We start from the raw sequence: 23,826 nt of genomic DNA on the forward strand, positions 1-23,826 counted from the left end.
GTACCTGCCTGGAGGATAGTATTGTGTCTAAGCAAAGACCCTGACTGCTGGGAGTTTTGAGCTTGGGGACCCCAGTGATGGCCAGAGGTTTTGGATGGGGCCGTGAGTGAATTTCATTCAGAGTAAGGAAAGCTTTATTTCTTCCGTATTTGTATTTCAGTAATTAAATTTGAGGCCTTGGCCAGACTCCATTTAAACAAAGCAAAGAGCCAGGGTGTGAAATACTGTGCTGTGTGATGACCTAATCCAAATCCCACTAAGTCTGGGAATGTTTCCACCAACTCCCTGGGAGCTGGATTTGACCTGCACGGTCGTTCCTGCCCCTCGCCAGTGCCCGCTCCCACAGCAGCAGGCACCTGAGTCCGGCCGTGGGGGCACAGCTGAAGGATGGGGGCACAGCCAAGGATGGGGGCAGAGCCAAGGATGTGACTTTCGGGCGCTATCCTTCACCCGTATCTCTCTGTTGGATGGAGAGCATTAAAATAACACAAGAGCTAAACAGGCTTTGGTAGAGCTGGAATAGCGGTCACATTCGTGGGCTCTTTGTGGTAGGATGAAGCAACTTGGTCTCAGTCCAAATGTGGTGTGTCTTTCTCTTTTAGTTTGTTTTCTTTCTGCAGTGGAGATTTCCCAAGATGTCAGTGAAGATTTCCCAATGGTATCATACTGACCTGTCCAGCACGGTGTTCATCCTCTCTGAGGGCTGCTGGGCAGAGAGGATGCGTGCGAGCAGTGACGCCAGCAGATTTCAATTTCTGAACAGCTCTGATGGCTGAAATACCACACACAAACCTGTGGCTTCACTGAGGGCGTTGAATGCACTGATCTGCATGAGAACACTGCTTTCAAGGGAGAGCTGTGTGGTGTAGGTTTCTCCTTCCAGCAAAGAATTTCTTCGATTACTCATTCGTTCCTACGATAAATATATAGGAATTCCTACAATACATTTGATTCATTCTTGTAATGAATTCAGGTTCATTCCTAACCCATTCATTAAAACGCTCTCCAGTTACATAAAGTAAGAGGTCACCTCGAGTGTACAGGATATTTTTAAAAACTGTTAGATCACAGATTTTGTAAACATTCGTTTCCTGCATCACTTGCTTTTCAGTGGTAATCCATGCATAGACAATTGCTCATACCAAAAGCTGTGAGAGTTCCAGGAATAAGGAGCGGTATTTGAGCCTCCAGGCTGTTGTCCAAATGGTTGAAATTAATAAATAATGTGAAGCCATGAAATGGAGTGTGATATATATCGTCTGGGGAAAACCACTCATTTTTTTTCAGACTTTAAATGAAGGAATCAGAATTGCTATTTTTGCAAAGATGTTCAGGTCTAGGGAAAGCATCACAGCTCCTCTCCCAGCACAAGGTGGGAGCTTTGGAGGTTGCGCTGGTTGTCTCAGCAGCCCTACCACTGTAACCTGGGTCCACCTGGGTGAAGATGACTTGTTTACATCAGCTGTTTCTTTTTAAGCTTTAATTTAGTCAGCACTCCAAGCAATTTTTGGGACAATTCATGTCATCCTCATCTTCTCAGGCCATACAGTATGCAGGACACGGTGAGACTGGTAGCTGTGGAGAATGGTCTACAGTGAAATGAAGAGATCTGGATTTAAGGTACCAGCTGCTCTTCAGGACACGTGAGTGTAGTTTAGCCTCACAGAGCAGCTCTCATGGTATTGAGCCCTGGCAGTAGAAAAGACAGGATTAAATCCTGCGGTCAGTGTCCTCTTCCCAGCGGCAATGCACTGGACCCAAGCCCACCTGAGCTCAGGGACTCTCCGCTAGGTATAAACACAGCAGGTTCAAGTTTTTAACCAAGTTCCATAGAAGAGCACATGGCATGGTCTGACCTTTCTCTTTGAGATCTCTTTGAGACCAACCACACCAGTCGTGGCTTTGACTTCCAGAGGAGAAGTTCAGTTCCTCTCTTTGGCACGCTAGTGAGTCCTGTGCATCTGTGTTGCTCCTGAAGCCTTGATCCCAGCTCTGAATAGCCAAGACGTCTATTCAGCCAGGAGCTAACAGGCTTTTAAATATGTAAATCTATTTTCAAAGCAAAATAAACCCCCCAAATGTTCATGTATCCCTCAGAAGGAAGAAAGGCTCTCTGTCCTAATATTTTATGCAAATCTAGCTTTTGCTCTTGTACTTTGGCATGAATAAATATCAATGACTGCTTCAAAATGAGGAAAAAAGAAACTTCATCCCTCATCAAAAGAAAAAAAAACCTTTATTTCTATTGCATAAATAATGGTAAAATTAAAATATTTTTATACAGATTATATATTTACATTAGTGTTTGGTTAGAGGAAACAGCCGACACATATGGCATTCGGTTTTCCTTTATACACGTCTTTATACACTTGGGTAACTTGCAATAACATAGGATTTATTTTAGTTGCATGCCAAGTTAATTTATATTAATATTTACAGTATTTTGTACAAAGGTTTTTTTGTTGTTTCTTTGTTGTTGGTTTTGGTGTGGTTTTTTTTTTGTTTTTTTTTTTACCATTATGCTGCTGACTTGTTGATTTGTCTTTAATTAAAATGCCACGTCTTTTGATAACAAGCAAAAAGTGTTCAGTTTAGCAATGAATGGTAAGTGGCTTGAAAACGGTGAGGGATGAAATGATGACAAAAAGGAGATGCGTGTATTAGTGAAGAACTTCCTAGAGATGAATCAGGAGGCATTGATTGCTTAGATCCTAGTATGGATTAAACAGCAAGAGGCTGGATTCTGGGTTTATTCCAGTTTAAGCCAATTAACTCTAACAAGCTATTTCTGATTTACCCTGGAGTCCACGAGGAACTTCATCTCCCTTCTACCCCCACCCCAGTCTGAGAGAACGAGAGCTGCTGCATGAAGCTGAAATGGCTTTGGCTCCTCTGAGAGAGATGGTGGGGAATGTAACACTCTTCTCGGGCCAGTGCAATGTGAATATAGAGGTGTGTGTCTGTAGACTGATGTCAAGTGGCAGCCCCAGGGGCTCGATGCTGCAAACACATCAGCTGTGTGGTTTGGGTTTAGTGGGACTGTTCACAAGAGAGACAAGACACGCCTGAGTGCTGGCAAGACCGGAGGGGTAGCTACTAGAGCAAGCTCAACCAGCTTCAAATGGTGGTCAAACGTTTCCTTGTTGGCTGGTGAAGACAGAAGACCAGCTGATAAAGGCAAGTTGTAGTATGGATCTCACCTTAAAACCAGCAGTGTCTGAAGCTGCTTATTCACAATGCTGGCAAAGACATGAACAGCTGTGGAATATAAGTGGTTGTAAAATGGCAATTTCATTTAGTAATGCTCTTCAAGGCTACAAAGTATTTTGATCTGTCTTGACAGAAAATAAGAAAAACTGTTTTCATCATCAAATTGTCAAGTACTGATCTTTAACACCAGAGGATTTCCTTTTTCTCCTTTCCCTCTCTTCTCCTTGCTTTTGGTGCTGAAATCCTTTCCTACTGAAGATGCTAAACTGAGGCAATTTTTCAGACTTTTGCTGCTGGAGAGGTAGGAGTGAAGTACTCTTCCAATTAAAACATTGTTGTCAGGTTTTCTGTCCATCCTGCTCTTGGTGAAGATTCTACAGTTCCTAGAGCTGCCTAAAAGGTCTTACTTGAATTGAAAAAAAACCCCGCCCAAACCAAAAGAAAAACAAGATCCAGTCCCAATAACAACTGACAATACAGAGATGAAAATGTTGTGAGCCTTTTCTTTTTCTGTACTAAATTCCTGGGCAAGTAATAGGTTTTAAGTGATGCCAGGGAAATGTAATTGCACTGTCAGAACACAGTACAGTAAAATAATAGATTAAAACCCAGCAAGTTCTGTACATCTTCATCTGTGCAATGTAAGCATGATTCAGAGCCAAGAAAAAAGATACTTCATCAGATTCTCATTTTAGAAGAGTTGTTTTTTCTTCTTTCAAATAGTCATCCATAAAACAGAAACTAAATAATTTATTACACGGGTGGATAAAATAGGGAATTTCATTCTTAGTGATCTTAATGTATTCCTCCTACTGCTTCTCTCCTGGCAGATCTAAGTCTGACTTGGGACTGTGCACCTCTTGCTTTTGTGCGATGACAGCCCCTTGCAGCGCTGCTCGCTCCATGCACGTGCACATGATGTGGGGAGAGAGAGTCTTTTGTGGAAAAAGCCGAGAGTGTCCTTGTACCGGGCACCTGGCAAAGCACTGTGTCAGCTTGAGCAGAGCCAGCCCTGGACCTTGGATGGCCGTCACAGTCCTCTGGGTGTCCCAGGAGATGTTTTGGATTTCTGCAGCAAGCAGAAAGATGCAGCATGGTTTTTGTGAAAGAATATCCCCATGCTTTCCGTGGAAAACATTTACCGGTAGGTACTTTGCTCATCCAAGCCTGTCAAACAGGCTTCAGCCATCCAGAGTAGCATCCTTGGGAATGCTTTCTGCCTTTTTTTGATTTGCTTTCTTGCTATCCTATTTCTTATGGGAGAAGGACCAAAAAAAAACCATTTACTTGGCCCCAGCCTAAAAAGATGGTTCTGTATGTACAGAGCTTTTCTTTTACAAAGTGGTGGGAAGTCTCCCATGTAAAGCAACCAACATCCAGCCCTACCAGTGCACCACATCAACACGTGAGCTCCCAGTAACCACTGAATAGTCTGTATGAGACCTCTTCAAATTGCCAGATGTACCCAAATACTCAGCGCTAGCTCACCCTGGGAGCGGGGGCAGGTCTCTGGGTCTCCTCCCACCTCCCACCTTTCTGCTCACAGGGGACCCTTGTCCCGGGGTTCTGGGAGCAACTTCATCAGGACGGGATGTCTGCTAATAGCAACCTGCGTATTTGTGGATACCCATCAAACACGGAAAATAATTACTTTTCCTTTGCGAACTCTCTTTTATCCTATATGACCTCCAACAGTATGCAGACCAAATTCTCCCTAATAAAGCCAAGTTTTCCCAGTTGCCCCCCCTGTTTAATTCTTTAAATTACTGTTGATATTGCTTCAGATTAGAAATCGCTTCTCAGTGGTGGACTTGGCAGGAGGGTCAGGCCCAGTGAAGTCCTTGGGTGGCACAGCCTGCTGTGGGCAGAAGCCTGCTCCCCAGGGCCACTGCCACCACCATGATGCACTTCTCCTGCCCAGTAACTCCTCAGCTGTGGTTTTATTTATGGCTGACCTTATGGTATAGCTCTGCACCTGGCAGGTAAGCGATGTTCCTTCAGCAGCCTTTGCTGGCATTCACTTATCCGTGGCCTCCAAAGTACTTCAGTGCCTGTCATACCCTCCATTGGCTTCTCCAGGAGCAGAAAATCAGGATGCGCCTTCAAACTTAAATGGTTAAAGCAAAAGTCAATAGTTATCAGTGATGCAGCCCGGTACCTTGCAGGAGCAGTAACCCAAATCCATCAGAGATCGATCCCTACATGAAGGTCCTGCTCAAAGTGTCCTCAGCAAGCACAGGACAGCCTGTGTCGAGCAGTGCTACATTGATTTCATTTGCTCCCAAACCGAACCAAAGCCTCTCTCAAGCTAAAATAATCATGTCCATCTCAAAGCCTTCCCTGCACGTCAATCTGTTTAATTGCACACTTTTTTTTTTTTTTTTTTTTTGGCTAAACCAACAGAGTTCTCTTTGTGGTGCTCACAATTTGCTAATAATTTGCTAATCTCTGAGCTGAAATGCCATCCCAGGCTGCTGGGAGGTGTTTGTCCAGCCTGGGTTTGGCCGGCGATGGCTGCATGTCACTCCGACACAGTGGCACACATGTCACGAACAGCGAGGGTTGCCATGGCAATATCCTTTTCGTACAGAATTGCAGTGCTGAAAAGACACTTAAATTCTCATGTAACTGGCAAAAGCATAAGTTTAGTGCTTTTTCTGACAGCTCTACCTAGCACTGCTGCAGTCTGAGTATTTTTTAAAGTATGTTAATTAGCACTTAAATAGTGGTGGGTTGGGGTTTTTTTCCCCCTTAAAGTATGGGATGTGGGGGTTTTTTATTTTTATTTCTTTGATTCTTCTACTTTCTTCCCCCTAAGCTTTTGCCATCAGGTTCTGATCAAAATTTCACTGCTCTATTTTTACCTAATGTCTGTAAAAGCAACAAAAAGTTTTTTTTTTTTCTTCCTTCTTGTATAGAAGAAGAAGAAAAAAAAAAGATAAATGGATGTTACATAAATGGAGCCAGGGAGGTAGGTAAGAGACGCAGGTCCGATACTGCTGGCTAGGAAGGATGGGAAGGTGTTGGTAGAAAGGTGGTGGGGAGAGGACAGGATGACATGGCTTGGCCTGATCCATCCTGCGTTGCCACCGATTACCAGAAGAGCCTGACTGATTAAAGAGGGGATCTCTTCAAGGTGCCTTTAGATGGAGAAAGGCTGCTCTAGGAAGGAAACTGAGACCTCTGGAAAGACATGACACTGATTCATAATGGATAAATGTTGTTCCCTACAGAAAAAGTGAACCCAACCCCTCCCCACCCCACCCCCAAATCCTGTACCTAGTAAAATCAGTGGGGAGTTTTGCAATGAACTCTACTGACACCAGGCTATGGCTTTTACCGATATAGTAATTATAGGTTTGGTTTTACAAATGGAGCTTCAAGGTGAAAAACTATACTGAAAAATGACTGTATTTACAAAGGTTTTTATGGAGCATACGTGTAGAAATTATGGAACCTTCCAGAAAACTTAAAGGAATGCAAAAGTTCATCTTGTCTGTAAGGTAGCTCTTATAATTGGAGCCTGCCTAGTATTAGCTGTCAGAGGAGTGAGAAGAATGTGGAGAAATGCCTGGGCTCTGTGTGTTAGCTTGTGTTTTGGGGCTCAGCAAAGAGCACCGCTCTGCCCCCATGTTTCTGCCATCACTGAGCAGCGCTGGTGGGTTGGTGCCCACCTCTCTGCTCCCCCTGCCCCCACTGCCCATGTTCACTCCAACACAGTCCCCAGGGAAAAAATAAGTATTACGCAGTAGCAAGTAACACTTAAAATTCTTTTTTCCTGCTGCTGCCACCTTTTTGCATGCCCCTGAGACCTATAAATGTGGATGACAGTTTCCTTAAAATGATCTCAGAGCTGGTTATCTGCAACATCCAGCGTGGCAAGTGCTGGAGCATGCCTTGGCTCCCCACCACTGCGATCCGGTGCTCAGAGCTTGCTGAAGATTTTTCTGCTGTTGGTTTGAAGTCTCCTGCTGCCCTATAGCAAACATACATCTCACCATGTTCTGGGAGATTTAACAATGTGTTGCAGACTATTTTGCAGTTGGCCTCTATTAGTCACAGCAGAACAGAAATACAGAAGCGTGTGTTTGTGAAAGGCAGAAAAAAAAACTCGGCTGCTCCAGAAAAGACGACTGTTCTCTTCGCTGATGGAGAGGGGGCACCAGGAAAATGGCAACGATGTGGAGGTGGGCGCCTGAGACACACACCTAAAGGCAAAATCCAAAGTAGTGACATGAGTTTAAAGGGGTGATGGGTGACAGAACAATGAGAAGCAGACTTTTAAATTAGGCTATGAAAAAATACAGGTTAAATGTCACCAATCAAACTTGTAATCAAAGAAAGACCTGAAACGAGTCTTTGGGACGGATCCAGGCTTAAGCTGACAGCTGCTGTGTAGGACAAGGGAAGCTCATGGTTTGCCATCCCTTGGGGAGCCACCCAGCCCCCTCTCGTGACACAGGAAACAGTCATCTACATTTACAGGAGCAAGATCTCGCTGTTCCCCCGTGTTTCTGGAGCTGGCCCAGCTGGCATCACGAAGCCACCGGCAACTCCAACACCCAGGTGCCTCCACGGACCTCCCCATGAGCGCTCCCCATGAGCACCAGCTGGGAAGCCTCCCCCATGAGGGCAAGGAAATCAGCTCTCCTGGGGTGGTATGCAGGTGCACAGGTCATCCAAAGGTAAATGTAAGGATTTGCATCAAGTTTAAAAGGAAAAATGCTTTCCAATGTAAACCTGGCTCCAGGCTCTCCCAGTCCTTGCACTTTCCATGGGACGTGTTGTGTCTCTAGTCTGTATCACTCCATCTTCTCCTGGCTGCTCATTAAAATCTCTTCCAGGAAAAATAACTAACACTTGCAGGATCTGAAAGTCTGACACACTACGTAACATATGGCGGTAAGCTCTAGTTTGGTTCCTTCTTCTCCTGCGGCAGTCTGCCTTCAGCTTACCCTCTTTGGAGCTTCCCATAGGACGGTGGTCACGGTGGAGGTGGGACGACTCCTGAGAGGGGCCAGAGCAGCTGGCTGGTCAAAACCACACACTGCTGTGTAGGCGAAAATATAACCGCTCCCACGAGGTGTCTGACACAAAGGTTTCACTGCAGATTACAACCAGGGCATATGAAAGGAAATAAAAATTGTGCACACGACGAGTGGGGAGAAAAGCTCTTTCTGAGTTTTCCTCATGATTTTTGTCTCAGATAAGTTTACTGAAGACCAATATAGAAGAAGGGTAAAACTGCTGGAAAGCAAATGTTGTTGAGCTTGCAGACAGGACCAAATAGAGGGAGTTTTAACTGGCGCTGGTGGTTGCAGAGTCGGTTGGAAGACTGCACAAATCTCAGAAATGCCCATGTATGAAAATGGGTGGGACTTCTCAAGCCCTGATTCATGGTCAGAATAAAATAGCAAATGGACTCATGCTACCCCACAGTCTTGTGTCAAAGGTGGCGTTTACGAAGCAAAAATAGAAATTTTGTATGATGCTGGCAAATTCTCCTCTTTTTTTTTTTTTTTTTTTTTTTACTCTGAAAATACTGTACAAGGATGCTTTAGCTCCCCTCTAATGCCGTAAACCAAAAGGCATGGTCATAAGGGAAAAAAAAAGTGAAGCTGGAGTACATGAAATAAAACGAACAGAACTTGCTTGTGGCAATGCTACGATCAACTTCCTGGGAATGTGGGCCCAGCGGAGAGCTACGCAGAATAGTCAGTCGGCCCCTAGGTTAAAAGACAGCCCCGCTGCAATAAGTCATGAGGCTGTGCCTCCTTAAAACTGCAAAAAGTGTCTTCCAAGTTACCATTGCTGTTTTGAAGCAATAATTCGGGACTCCTGTATATTTTTTTTTATTGCATTAGGAAACAAAACCTTTAAAGCATTAAGACAGCCCTTTTATGTCCCTGCCAAAAGGATGTAGTTGATTCACAAGACACATTACGCTGCTGGCCTCAGGCTCCTTGTCGAATGGTGCTTTATCTGCCTGCCTCTGTCTCTTTGCCGTGTGAGAGTCAGTTCGGGGGAAGCTCACCCGGTGGCATGCGCATGCATGGTCAGTTTGGTTCACAGTGTCATGGCGAGAGGCTACTCCATGCCGCTCCGCAGGATCTGGTTGGCTGCAATCAGCATCACGCTTATAATAAAGGCCATGGCAAATGCACAGATAAGGCTCTTCCGTACGCAGGTCTGTCTGTTCTGCTTCTGGGCGTGCACTGCAGAGAAGACAGGGGAAAGATGAGATGCTCAGCCAAGGCAACATTTCTGCTTTCCGTCAGGATCAGCTGAGCTCAGAAATCCTCCTATGCCTCTGATTACCTTGGCACAACCCTCTAGCCCACACCGCAGCGATGCCCTGTGCCGGCCAAGCCTTAGCCCTCCCTGCTGGGGCATTTCCAAATAATCCACCTTACCGTTCATTGCTTCCAAGCCAACTTCCCTAGCAGACCACCCTCTCATACTGCAGGAAGCCCTTTCTCTCTCTTCTTGACTTTTAAACCATTCAAATGCTTGTAGGTGTGTTTTGGTTTGCCTGTGTATTATTTCTTTTAAGCTCTTTATGAAGTTATCTCTAAAATTCTTTAATCAGGAATATTGGACTTCTGTGAATCCTTTAGACTTATCCAGGTCAACTGGGAATGAGCAGAGATTCAAGATGTGCTCCCCAACAACACTTAACCCCCACACCGTGATAGTTCCCATGATTATGCACAGTATGTTAGTCATTTTTCCAAACTGGCTTTAGGTTTTCTGTGCCTAAGAAAAATCAGATTTTTTTAAGAACCTTTTCAAATGCTTGCAGAATAATTGTTAAAAAAGGTGATATTAATTTGCAGCAGTTAAAATGCAGACAGAGTTGGGATTTTTAGCATTTGACTTATTTAATTTTACTTTTTTAAAGTTCATCAGTGAGGATTCACGCTGTGACTTGCTAAAGCCATTTCATGTCTCTGTCTTAGCCTCCCTACCTACGAATACCAGAGCAATATGTGGTATCGGGACATTGTGAAGATTAATCTGCTTGAAAAGACCTTGAAGGTCCCCCAAGATAATCACAGAAAGCCAGAAGATCCTCATGCACAGGATGGATAGCTCTGCCCTGACGCTACAGGCAGTAATGCATGGTCTTGTTTTGGCCTGAGAAGGGACGGACCCATCGCCTTTTTCTCATGGATGGAGTTGTGATGATGGGAGACTTCCAGGTGGTTGACAACAAGCTCAGAATTGCAATAAACCTAAAATGTGACCAGGAAAAGGCTCCAAGTGCCAGTGTTTGGAAAAGCCCAGGAGACTGTTTTTAGAATATATGGGAAAAAAAACCTTGTCTTGATTCAGGCATGAACCTCATCATGCTGGGAGCAGGGATCACTGCATTTTGAACACTTGTCCCATCTCCCCTCACCTCCTCTGGCCAGGATTTGGCAGTGTCTGTGTCATAATCCCAGCTCCCACGCAGCCCCCCAGCACCAGCTCAGCGCCGGAGGCACACGGAGCCCTTGTTAGGCGGCACTTCGAGCCAGACCGCCCAGGGCAGGGCAATGCTGCACCAGCGCTCCGAGGGGCTCGCTATATCCTGTGCAGATAATAAAATCCCCTTTACGGCAGCTCTCCTAAATTACTTGCTTTCTGCTTGCACTGCTCTATTCCTTGATTCCTTCTCTCGCTTTTATAATGCCCATAGAATCAATACTTTGGTTTCTTGGTTTTGTGCGTGATGCTCCAGCACTTTGAAAAGCTTGTTAAATCACAGTTTCAGTTATTTCTTTATTTATTTTCCTATTATTTCTATACTTTGAAAACACACCCAGCCAGCAGATAAAACAGTGACACAATCCATCACAGTCAGCACTGCTGTTCAGCGCGGGGCTTTGGTGCTGATTATGGTGACTGGGAGCAGCAGCTAAAGACTGGCCAAGGCTTTTTGTAATGGCAGCTCTTCTATTCAAAGGGAAAGAGTAAAGCATGTTCAATGCTTTCTTGCAGAAGTGTTCCTGAATTGAACAATTTCTTCAGTCTTCTGTTGTATCATCAAGTAACAATAGAGCTTTAAGGCAGCAGGATGCAGGTAAGACATCGTTATTGTTCCTTATCGACTGAAGGTACACAAGTAGCCAAATAACCTACCAAATAACTCCAGAAGAAAGGGGAAAGGTCTGTGCTGAAATGTAGAGGTGCTGCAGATCCAGAGAGACCCTCTTGCTGTTGGCTGGGGCTCAGCAAGTTTTACTGCAGCAAGAAGATGAGTATTACAGTTCTTCTGCCCCTTGCAATCCACAGGGTGACAAAAAAGCTGAAATTACTGACTTTCTTCACTCTGCACACAACTATGTTCATATTACCCTCTTAAATATGAAGACCGATTTGCCCCCTGCCCTGCCACTGCTGAGTTTTTCCCCTCGCTTTTCTCCTTTCTCCAAATTCATAGATCCTTTGAGCATGACATCTGTGGTTTTTTCCTGCTGGTTTCCATAGCTGGCATTGTTGCATGCTCGATGTGTTTTGCATTTTCTTGCCAGCAGGAGTTTTTAATACTCATGGGACACGTTGGGGTTTGGACGTGAGCTGGTTCCTTAAACAGGGTCAGAGCCTGAAGCTCCTCTGGAGATGTCCTGGCCCCTTCTTAGCAAGGGGAGCAACTCATGGGCTGTCCAATGTAAATGAGATCTCAAGAAGCAAAGGCAAATCAAGGCTGGGTCATCCTTCACCTTCTCAACGTGCAGAGGACAGGCTGGCGGGGAGGACTCACCATAGTGTCACTAGTGGCAGAGACAGAGCTACTGTCACTGTAACTTCCCCACCAGGACATCGAGTGAATGGGTCCAGCCCATTGCCGGGTGCACCAGTCCACTGGCTGTGGCTGCTGGGCTTCTCACGACGCTCACAGTACGTTTGAGATGGTCAGAGTAAGCGCTGAGAACCTTCTTGCCTGCAGAAAAAGGCTTGCTAACATGAACAGCTACAGTGTATTTATAGTGGCTTCTGTCATAACCCTGCCAAAGGTGAGTGATATTTGCTTTCTCTGGCTGGCTGGAGGTATTTTCATTTGAAGAGGTCAGTTATTCATTCCCAAGCCCTTAGCTGAGGAGCAGATGTTCCCAGTGCTTGTCTGGGGAGAGCGGGGAGGGGAGCTGCAGCAGCTCTTGTACATCCAGTTAATTTGAGTGTCAGGGCTGAGGATGAAATGCCCATGCCAGACAGCACGGGTCACCGTAACCAGCCAGCACTCGTGTATGCCACGAGCTTAATGTCATGAGTGTTTGGATAAAGGGAACTGCCAGACAAATGATTTTTGTACTATAAATTTTCGGTAGTACAATGTCGCTGCAGACAGTTGTCCTTTTGTTGTGTCTCTCCTCGTAAAAACACACAGTCTTCTTGGCTCTCAACTTCGTTCTCCTGCCCTAAGCATTGTTAAAAATTGAGGGAAAGGCTGAAGGCATAACCATGCCTCCCTTCTGGTTGTATTCTTTATTGGTGGGGCTGGTATGTGCTGCTTGTCCCATGGAGTTGGGTGTTTTCTTTGCTTTGCAAGAAGGCAGCAAATGAAACCCCCTAGAAATGCATAAGAGGGGAAGCTGTGATGTCAGCCTAGACCTGGTGTCTGGCAAATGACTCTAACATTCGGAATGAAGTGAACAAAATCCTGGACTTGTCCCTGATGTAATATGAACATTGTATTGGGGTTGAAGTGTGTGTGTGGTTGTGTGTGTGTATGAGCGTGGGGGAGAGCAATAAGGTTCATGGTCCATGTTGATAAACAAAGAATGTTACATGGTTGTAAAGACCTTGTTGTGACAAGAAGCCAAGATGGCAAAATTATGAGAATGAACAGAAATTTGCACGTATTTGTACCAATGACGGTGTTACCTGTACAGTGCTGTTTAGCACCTGGTGAGGCTGAGCCAGCTGACCCCAGGTGTGAAGAAGGGGGGATGTTTCTGTCCATGGGATGGAGAAGGGTTTTGGGGCTTCTCTTTGATGCTGACGGGGAGTGGAGATCCCCCATTTCAGCAAGGTACTACTGAAAGTATCTGCCATGTCTCTTCTCTTAGGAGCCATTCCCAAATCTCAGTGAAAACCATTGGGGCTCCCCTTGGCTTCATTCCTAACCATGGTTAAAGGCACCGCAGTGGGGTGGATGAAATGTACCTTAAATACAGATGAGCCTCTAGGCTAGTCCCTTTAGGCTACCTTTACAGTTGAAAGAAATAGGTGCTTTTTAAGGTGCTATTAACCTCACCCCAAGGTAGCACCTAGAACAAACTCGAGGAATTATAGCCAAAAAGCATGTCCTTCACTCCACTAATTGAGTAGAGGGTGACTGACGTACACAGAAACACTTCTGTATGGCCACTTAAAGCCAGACTGAGATGCTGTCCATCCACCATGACAGCTCTCCCTTAGTGCCCTTGATCCACGCCATGAGGCCCTATAATTTCTGCTTTTGAGCCCTGTAGGGATTTCAGGGTGTAGGAAATGGGAACGCCAAGGGCACAAGTGGGTCATGCAGGTAATGGCATGTCCAGCCTGGAGAGCTGCAGGGACACAACCTGCTCTCAGCCTGCCTTTCCTGGGAGAAATGCTCATGTCACAGCTGCCACGGACCAGAACCGTCCCCTTCTTCTGGGACCAGAAGCAAAACTTTGGATCTTTGTTGACAGTGTTCAGTTGATCTTTATTCTCTGGCGGATTTGTGCGTGTGTGTGTGTATTTCTAACAACATCTAAAAAAGGGTCTGTTTTGCTTCTAGGTTCTGCCTAGCACCAGCAATGCCAACATCCCACGAGAAAAGCTGTTCTTGCTGTACTTTTGGAAGCTGGGACTTCCAAAATGAGATGCTGAGCATTTAGGTTTTCGGACCTTTTTTTTTTTTAATTTTTTTTTTTTTTTTTTTGTGACTGGGATAGTTCACCCAAGCACCGAAGCTGAAAGAAGCCTGCATGCCTCTCGCTGCGGTGACAGCTGGTGCATGTCTCCACTGAATCAGCAGGTCAGTGGGGACTAACAACTCCATTCTTGTAAGTAAGCATCTCTTCCTCCCTGCTGCTCTCCAGGAGGAACAAAACAAACCAGCATTGCTTGGCTTGAATCGAAGAGCGATGCTGCTTGCCTCCCTCCTGCAGGCTTTTTGAAATTCAGCTGTGCTCTTCTACATCTTTTCTGCAGTATTTAGCAGAGGGTGAGTGTGCTGGGTGTAGCTGCTGAATCCTATTAATTAGCCAGGCTAATAATTTCAGTAATATGTTTATCCTTTGCTTTTTTTTAAAGACGCTTCAGTGTCTCTGCCAGGTGCCCTTTCAGAGGCTATTTTGCCCCTCAGAGTATCAGAATTTCCTCCAAATGGCCCACATACAGGGGCAGTAGCTGTCCCAGGGTGACATGCAGAAGCCCCAAGGTTCTCTGTCAATATCTCGCTGGATTTTTCTCCTCTTGAGGTGATTTGTATCTGCTTAGTTGTTCTAACCAGCAATGTTTTTGGAGCAGTACAAGTTCCTCTGGCCAAGAAAATCCTTCTCCCAGGGTGGCTTAAAATGGGGAATGTTCTTGCCAGTGTTAGCTCCGTTCAAAGTGCAAAATGCACCGTAAAAGCTGAGGCTGTGCCTGGTCCCGGCTGCTGATCACTTAGTGGTCTTGTAGCACTGCAGAGAGGATGCTGCACTAAGGAACAGCTGCCAATGCAAATGTTTCCCTTTTTGTAGCTACCTCTGAGAGTTGCTCAGACCTTGATCTTGCAGGCACTCACACACGTGTTGAGACCAGCTCTCCTGGGGGTGCAGCTCCACCCCAGCAGCCCCAAGCGCACCGAGCGAGGGGTGTGCAGGGCTGTAGGGTGCTGATGCACCACCTCTGCTGGTGGCGGGGGTTACAAGGCAGAGAGAGGACTGTCCCCAGCTGGTCCCTGGGAGCCCACAGCAGGAGACCTTTTCTGCTTGTGGAAAGACAGCAGAAAACTGATGGAGCCTAACGCAGCTTGCTAGGGCAGGACCCAGTGCCAATAAGGTCTTTCCATGCTAGGCTGGGGGAGAAGTGCTTATTTCCATAGGGAAATTTGGTCTGTCTCAGACACTCACCTCAGCACAGGCTGTACATCCCTCTGCCCGAAGGCCACCAGAGAAAGGAGGGTCATCAGGCAAAGCACCCACTAGTTCATCCTCCTGCCTCAAACAGCATCAGCTTTACTTAGACCACATGGAAGAAAGCTAACGGCAGCTCTTGAGCTCTTAGTTTGTCATTGTTACTTACTCTAAAATAACTCTGTGCTAACTCCAGGCACCCTTGCCCATTGCGCGTCATGAATCAGAGTGAGTTTTACAGACAAAGCAGAAAGAGAAAAATTGTACAGAAACACGGAAACCTTCTTTCTCACCTTCAAACTCTGTTTGGCAGTTGCCAGAGTTTTCATTTAAACTCTCCTCTTCATTGATGATGATGTTCTCAATGTCTTTCATCGTTAAGTGGTCCCGGAAGGCATGGTAGAGGATGTGTTTCAGCTCTTCCAGCGTTATCCTCTGCATGTCGAACTGTGGGAAGAGGACCGAGTTAGACAGCCACCGTAGCAGGTACAGTACCTGGAGGAAGGGAGGCATGCGGGCATAGCATAGTTCCCTACTTGTGGGTTTTTTCACCCTCATTTCAACACCTCAACATGACTTTGCAAATTTTGCTCTTTTGGGCTTATTTGATACTAACAAGGAGAATGTTGCAGAAGGATGTTGCTAGAGATCTTGACGGCTCAATGCTGGTAGAGCCATAGAGAAACACAGCCCTAGGCCAGGGACAGTCATCCAGGCTGGAGATGCAGCAAGAGGCAGCAATCCAGTATCAGTCCCAGCCATCCCAACAGAGGTAAACCCCTGAGGGATTCCCCTGGCAAACCTTACACCTTGCCATGAGCCATAGTCTTGTCTCTGCCCCTTTTTTTCCTGCTAACTCTCCAGTTGTGCCTGTGTAGCGAGAACAAGCAGCAAACATTTCCCTCTTTGCTGAGTTCTGCTGTAGTTCCAGTAGGTAAATGTTGTTCTTACATGCACCAGATATCAAACCCAGTGGATTCCTGCAGAATAGATAGGAATGAACATTTTGCAGCAGAGGGACTTTGCACATGTGTAAAGCCTGTGGTATTAATATCTGCTAATGGTACAGGAGAGAAGGCTTTCATGCTGGCTGACTTGCAGTGCTGGGTGAGGAGACGAGTCTCCCTGAGTCATCAGCGCAGTCAGTAAAGAGGGATGGAAACGCTCCAGGTCCCCCCGAGTGTCCCCGTGTGCTGCAGATGCTCATTCTCTGAGCGGCACCTTGAACTCTCAGCTCTTGCAGCCCAAACCACAGCCTTGCCTACAGCAAACAGTGAGCACCACGACTCGGATGCCCTCCTCTAAACTGCCCACCTCTGAGAAGCCTCAGAAAGTCTGAACAGCTCTGCCTTAGCACTGCAATGGGGCCTGGTGATGCCAGCTTGTACCTGCTTCTGCAAATAAGAGTGTGGCAAGAGCAGTGATTGCACAGCCAGCAGTTCAGAAATGGTGCAGCAAGAAATTCCCGCTCCTTCCCCTTCAGCCTGATAAGGACAGGACAAACCTTATCAGTCCTGAGCTGCTCAGTGCGTTATCTGAGTTTCCCTTCCCTGACCACTGCTGCACACCTCATTGCACAGATGCAAAAATCATTAATCCTCAAAGTGGTTAACTAAGAAAAGTAAGTGCACTTTGATAAAATCTGGACCCTGAAATATTTATGTGTATATGTGTGTGTATAGGTGCATTTGCACACATTCATGTAGTTATCCATCTATCCTTAGAAGCACTGATTCTACAGTTCTATTTATTTATTTCCTGCAAGAATCAAAAACCTGGTGCAGAAATCTGCAGAGAAGTGGACAGCAGGGGCAAAAGACAAAGTTCCTGTCTTTGCCCCAGATGAGTTCTCTGAAAAGCAAGTCTGGTGGGTTTGGTGTTTTTGCTGCTGTCCTTGTCCCTCAGGGATTCAGCGTTCATGCCGCCCGGCTAAAAATAGCAAGCACACAATTGTCACCAGTGGCTCCTTGTTGCACAGTTCAAAGCTGGATTGCAAATCCTCCTGGTATTTAGTCACAAATTTCCAGCCTGCTTTGTTGTGCATGTGGAAATTGCACCACCTGTATTCTGCTTTCTTTTATGTTAAAAGAGCAAGTAAAACTGAGCAGCTGTGTACTTCACAACCTGCATGATTACGAAAAGCGTTTCTCTTGGCAACTAGAGGTGCAGAAATGGAGGTTAATTCATGTGGTTGCCTTAAAGCAGTGTTGGGAGGTGTCGTCAGTGGAGGTTTGCAGAGTGCTTTGAGGCTGCCTGGGGTTTGCAGCCCTCCCAGCTGGCTTCCTGCAGCGCTGATCACACACCAGCACCATGCAGGTAAAAGCAATGATTTCTCACCCACCACCCAATCCTGCATTCCTTCAGGGTCTTTGTCTTAGGGAAATTCAAACCTGAACTTGAGCCCTGAGCCCCAGCATCTTCCTGAGTCTACCCATATGACAAACTCATAATTTCACATGTGGTTACCCCTTCCCATCACATCGGGGGGTGATGGTCAACCTCTGCTGGAGTTTTCTTCCTGTTCTTGGCTCAGGGACAGTTCTCTGTGACCAGCACAGACATTTTTTGCTGTAGTTTATGCGTTTGGATTTTCCTCCTTCAGGGAACAGTCTTTCTAGAAGCTGTCCAAAACCGTGTTCACCCAGCACCAGATGGATGCTCGCCCCTGTGAGTGCTTCACAGCCCAGAGCAGTGTCTCTGAGACTTCCTTTTTACTTGCATCCTTTTTTGAGGACACCTGCAGGGATGTGTCAGCCTCCTTAGGACTTACTGGAAGTGCTGACAGACTTTACATGGGCAGGATAGCTGAGGGCCAGGGACCTCTGATATGGTGCATGCATCCTGTCCTTGTGGGGAGTAAAAGGCAACTGACTGCTTCAGGATCTGCCTCGCTGTGTCCCAAGGTGACTGTGTTGGAAGAACAACATCTCTGGGTCAGCTCCCTGCTCCTTTATGTCTGTCTCCTGAGCTATAGGTGTGAAAACTCACCTCAGGACACACCGGTGCCTATGTTGACATGCTGCTCCTGTCTTCTCACTGTCAGCAGTCTTTGCTGGTCTCCCTCTATACCAGCATTACCACTAACAAGCTTTTGCAGACTCTACTGTGATGCTACCTATTGCCTGGATTTACCTGGATTACAAACAGAACCATGGTTATCATCTCATCTTAACAATGTGGAAACAGTAATGACTTGTGGGTTTGGGGGTCTTTTTGTTGATCTGTCTGGTGGGAAATAATTGTTGTCTTGACAAACACACATCTGTCGCTGCATCTCTGGCTTTTTTAAGCTTTATGCTAATATAGGGAGAAATTATTTTTTTATTGTTCCATTGTCATTTTGCTTTTTAGGAAGAGGAACCATCTCAGATGGGGTTCAAAATTACCCTTGTTGGCTCCCGTACTGAGTGTTTGGCTTGTTGGCAAGCATATGGTCATTGCTGCTGCTTTGCTCTATGCTCTGGGGCTTCTGTGCAGGAGGCATGTCCTCCGTTAGATACGTATCAGCACAGGAGTTTGTCCAGAATGGGCTCAAGCTTGGTGCAGCCAGAAACAAGAGTTTGCACTGGGTTTGGGCTCCCAGGTCATTTCTTATATTATCATTGCTCTCCAATCTGGCAGTTTCCCTGATTCATTCTTCAATTATTCTGGCTTTTTATTGTTGTAATGGCAGTAACCAGGGAGCAACTCTTAGCTTCTCTTGGTTCCACTGAGAGGAAAACTGTGACTGCTGCAAGTTGAAAACTTTTTATAGGATTTATAATTAGAAGAAATTGATGCTGCTTCTTCTGAACCGGTGCTCTTGGAATACACTGTAAGCAGGGGCATAGAAAAAAACTGTGCCTAATGCTGAGGCTCAACCACCCCAAGTGATGCTGTGAGTGCCCTGAATGAAAACCTGTAACTTGTACAGGTATGTTTGGCTTCTGTGCAGGTCACCAGGAATTGTCCACTGCAGTTTCTGATGGACCTCAGTAACTGTCCCTAGCAGAAACATCTCCTGGAGTTGGAGGGCGTTGTCCCAGGGGACATCTGGAAGGGAAAGTAGACCTGATCCAATCCAGCCTGTAGCTTCCTGACTCCTCCTTGATTTAAATTTCCTGCTGGGAATGAAAGCAGAGTCCCTGTGAGTTCCTTCAGTCTCCCTACCCCCAGTTCCCAAAATCTGTGGCTGACTGACATCTGCCATGCCTGCAGAACACTAGTTTCACTCCTAGCACCTTCTTCAGATACTTCTGTATCCTACTCGGCACAATCTCCTTCTGCTTTATACAGGGAAATGACCCTATGAAAGAGCTTGCTTCTTTGAAGAGTTAAATGCTGAAATATTACCTATGATAATTTCCTTTAATATCAGCTCTGCTTTTAAAAAAAGAGTGGGGGGCTCCTCTCTTGATTCTGAAGTTGGTCTCACTGCTGTGCAGACGGGGTGACGCCAGGCTGGCACCCTGTAGTAAAGTGAGCGGGGCCACCCTGGTGACCTGCAAGATCTTTTGAAGCCACATCAACAAAAATGCTCTTCTCAACCAGAGGCAGGGATGGCTCCTCTGGCTTTAGCTAGGAGAGCACTTCGGATACTTATTTTTCTTGAGCCTATCGGGTACAGGTTTTCCATGTAAGCCAACTAAAGAAGTTATATTGGACTTTGAGGTCTCCAAGTGGAGACTGAGACAGCAGCACAAGAGCAGGCTTTTGTCTCGTGCTTTTGAAAACCAGGTCTGCAAACCCAAAACCTTCATAGAATCATCTAGGTTGGAAAAAGGCCCTTAGGGTCATCAAGTCCAACCATTGACCTAACATTGCCAATTCCACCACTAAACCATGTTCCTAAGCACCACATCTATGTTTCATAGATTTCTTGTTTGGGGCAGCCCTTGATAATCTCTGCATAATAACACCTTTGTTTTGCTCTCAGACCTATTGCATGTCAGGCCACGGGTGTCTCGAATACCTGCGAGGCAAACGCAGACTGGCTTTGCCCACACTTGCAGCCGGCTGCCACAACACGGGGCATGGCCCCCAACCCCCTGGGACTCTTTGCAGAGCAGCTGGGCTCTGTGCTGTGCTAACCAGAGTCAGGTTGTTTCTGGGTGGCTCTGAACACAGGCAGCTCTGTGACTGCTCGCAGCAGCCGGTGCATCTGTTCCTTGAGCCAGACAGGGTTTGAGCTCATAAACTACTAGCTGGGACTTTTCCATAGGACCAATGTTGTGTGTTGGCCATATATTAAAGCACACAGCCCCAGTGTGCTCCAGCAGGAATCTAATGTATTCCCATCTCTGCCTGGGGGCTGGATGAATGGCCATTTTGTACTGACTGTACCTTCCAGATAAGCTCAGCCATGGAACTTTATAACGAGAGGAAAACGGTGCATGCTGGAGAAGCCAGGAGTCTGGAGGGGCAGGAAGACCACGCAGAAGGGGAGTGAGCTCCTGCGAGCGAAGCTGTGTTTGCAGCGGGGATCTGCTGTGCTGCCAAGGCTGAAGGACTCTGCTCGTGCCTAACAGGCAGCGGCTGCCATTTCAGTAAACAGCACTGTGGCAAGACCCCACTGTAAAAGCTCCTAGATGAACTTTTATACATCTATTTTATATATATATATGTTTAGATTTGTGTATATTTCAAAGTATTGTCTTTATATATATATATATATAACATAAAGTATAAATTGTGTGTGTGTATATATATATATATATATATATAAATATGTGGGAACACATGAAATATTTTCTAGATGTCCAGACATACACTCTCTCCAGATCTGAAGGTTTCTCATTATATATTTTTCTGTCAAAGAAAACATGCTGTTAAATGGAGAACATGCGCCAGCCTGAGACCTGGAGTGCCTTGTGTGCACCCCAATAGGACAGAGGCACAAAGCCATTTCGCAGCCTGTAACACGCTACTGGCTTTAAAGCAGCAATATTATTGGTTTGGTTTTTTTTTTCAGTGTTCCCAAAATCATGACTACCATTACAGCAAAGCTAATTTCCTGCACACACACATGCACCCCCACACACACCCCCCACCCGCTGGCCCACACATCCACTGAAGGAGGGGCGGGAGCCCTTCCTACAGCACCGGCAGTGAAAGCACAGAAGATAACATTTTGCTCTGCTCCATACACATGCCCATGTGGAGGCTTGCTGTAAGCTGAAGATTTAGGGGTCCCTTTTTGTTTTCCCCATCACTACTTGTTTTTCTCCTTCCAGCACTTGCTCTGTGCTAGTGCAACTGCATTTATGGCCCAGGGCGAAGCACGCAGAGGTCCCTCAGGGCTGCCCCGTGGGCTGTGGCAGGGCCCAGGGCTGTTCCCACGTGTGCACAAGCATTTTCTCTATCTGGGAACCATGCCCAGCCATCCGTGGAGGTCTCACATCGCCCTGCTGACAGCAGCCTTGCTGCCCCTCCGTGGGGGGCAGGAGGGAGAAGATGGCTCTGTGCAAGGGAGAGCATGTGCTTCTCCCTGCACCCAGTGCAATACTCACCCCCTACCTCCTCCCAGTTTAGCTGTGTGGCTCTGCTGCTGGGAAAAGCCTCCTATCAGTATGATAATCCTCAGCAAAGACGAGAAAGAGCCACCTGTCCCTCCGTCCTGTAAGCTCCCTTGTAGCTCCCCTATCATCACTTGAGATAAGAGAAGCAAATGCTTTCACTCTAAACCGGGGTGGCTGCGGGAGTGGAGCAAACAGAGCCTTTCCCTTGGGATGCTCATTGCAGGCAGACAGCCTGGCAGGGCACTCAGAGCACACTGTGACCCTGCCAAGAAGAGCTTGAGGCCCTGGGTGTCCCCTCTGCTGAATGGACACCATGCAGAGCTATGTCACCGTCCCAGCAGGCAGGTGGAGAAGGGGATTTTTGCAGGACAGCAGATACAAACTCAGCTTTGGCAGCTGCCCCCAACAATCCCCATTAGCCTGCAAGAGGGAGCAGAGCTCCATCAACCAACAGATCATCTCCTCCTCCTGGGAGATTACGCTGCACAACCCTGCTGCTGCAGAAAGATGCGGTCCCATCCTGCCAAGGGCTGGAGCCCAGGACTGAGTGTCCTGGGAGCCAGTAGCCAGTGCACCCACTGGGTGACTCCCCATCCTGCTCTCCCATCGCTCACCAGGAGCACAAGGTTGTGCTTGGCCCCATGTGTACACGTGCACTTCCAGTGCCAGAAGCAGGCAGGCTCAAGGACCCCAGTTAGAACCAGTGCCCCTATAGAAACACACTTGCATGCCTCCCTGTATGGTGGCTGGGGCTGCGTGACACCACAAGTGCCTGTCTGCTCGCTTGAGCTGTCCTTGTGTTGGGGCGATGTGCCCCGGGCCACCTTGCCCTGAAGCATCCCAGCAAGCCACTTGTGACAGCTTCTCCCCCCCACCCTGGGCTGCGGGTGGCCGTCACCCAGGTACCGCTGGCTCGCACAGCATCGGGAACATTTCCCCGATGCTGCACCCGAGCAACCTTGCCTGCTGGGGAGCGGAAAGGGGTAACACGCTCATTTCCATAGTAACGGGCTCGTTACTGCGCTGGCTAACAGGAGATGGTTCCATTCTTCCTGGCAGCTTTGTCAGCAGGGAATCGTACACACACTGATAAATTAAAACCAGATTTAAGTGCATATTCACAGCACTCTTAACCCCAAGCAACCTGGCCAAAGTTTGCACTATGAAATGATGTGGCACTGCCAACTGACCTGGCCCATGGGGACCCCCCCCATGTGTCCCTCCAGCCACCCCACAGCCCACGTGGGACCACGGAGGAGGGAGCGCTGCCGGGATGCTCGCAGCTCTGCAAGAGGCACCGTCTGTAGATTATGAACTGTTCTGTGTATGGCCCAAACCAGCCTCCTTTGCCAGCTTGCCTGGGTGGAACAAGGCCATGCTGTGGAGGGGTGGTCTCTGCAAAAGGGTGTATGGGCTGAGAACACATGAGATCTCCCCATCGTGTCTGCCAGCCTGAAACCCAGGGCAGGAAAGTCCTGTACTCCCCTCCACAGCACTTGGGACAAGTGTGACCAGTTCTGGGTGTTCTTCAGGGGCTGGGGAGCAGGACAAGGGGGTCAGGGTGGCCCAGGCTGGTGCTCACTGTAAGAAACCTCTCTGACTGTGCAGACAAAGAGGAGAAAGGGTGAGTAAAACTGAAAGACAGAATGGCTGCCCTAAGAGCACAAATGCCCACCAACTCCTTGTTATCATTCCAGAAATGTTTTAGAGGCAGTCCTGAGCCCACCATGTACCAGAGGCAAGAAGCCGTCCACATGGAGGAGGCCACGAAGGCTCACGGGTGGGCAGTGTGCCTGGTGGGTGCCCTGCCCACCTCCCCCCTAATGAACTGCAGGCTGACCCCCTGCTTGCCCCCCATCCCCATCCGTATCTTCCACACCTCCACACCTGGAACTGATGCACAGCCAGGGACCACTTCAGATTTTGACAGCTTGGCATTTTCCAATGCAGAAAAGAAAATGTCATCTTAACATCCCACCCCACCCCACCTCCACCCCAGCTCAGTCCACTGCTAAATATAACAGGGGAAAAAAATTGCTTTTGGC

At 47.1% G+C, this 23,826-nt stretch overlaps 1 protein-coding gene across 3 annotated transcripts in view; it reads right to left on the reverse strand.

Moving 5' to 3' along the window:
• Window positions 1–2,491: 2,491 nt before the first annotated feature.
• Window positions 2,492–23,826, reverse strand: part of CALN1 (calneuron 1) — a 131,337-nt gene continuing 110,002 nt past the window's right edge. For 2 of the 3 annotated variants that reach the window (XM_037375130.1, XM_037375129.1), the window contains exons 5-6: window positions 15,578–15,731; window positions 2,492–9,425 (exon numbers count right to left, since the gene is read on the reverse strand). In XM_037375130.1, coding sequence (XP_037231027.1) covers window positions 9,298–9,425; window positions 15,578–15,731 — 282 coding nt within the window. In that variant the 3' untranslated portion in view covers window positions 2,492–9,297. The remainder of the gene's footprint in view (window positions 9,426–15,577; window positions 15,732–23,826) is intronic. The other variant, XR_005102222.1, reaches the window with a different exon arrangement.

This window comes from Falco rusticolus, chromosome 1, assembly GCF_015220075.1.
Source record: "Falco rusticolus isolate bFalRus1 chromosome 1, bFalRus1.pri, whole genome shotgun sequence".
Classification (NCBI taxonomy): Eukaryota; Metazoa; Chordata; class Aves; order Falconiformes; family Falconidae; genus Falco; species Falco rusticolus.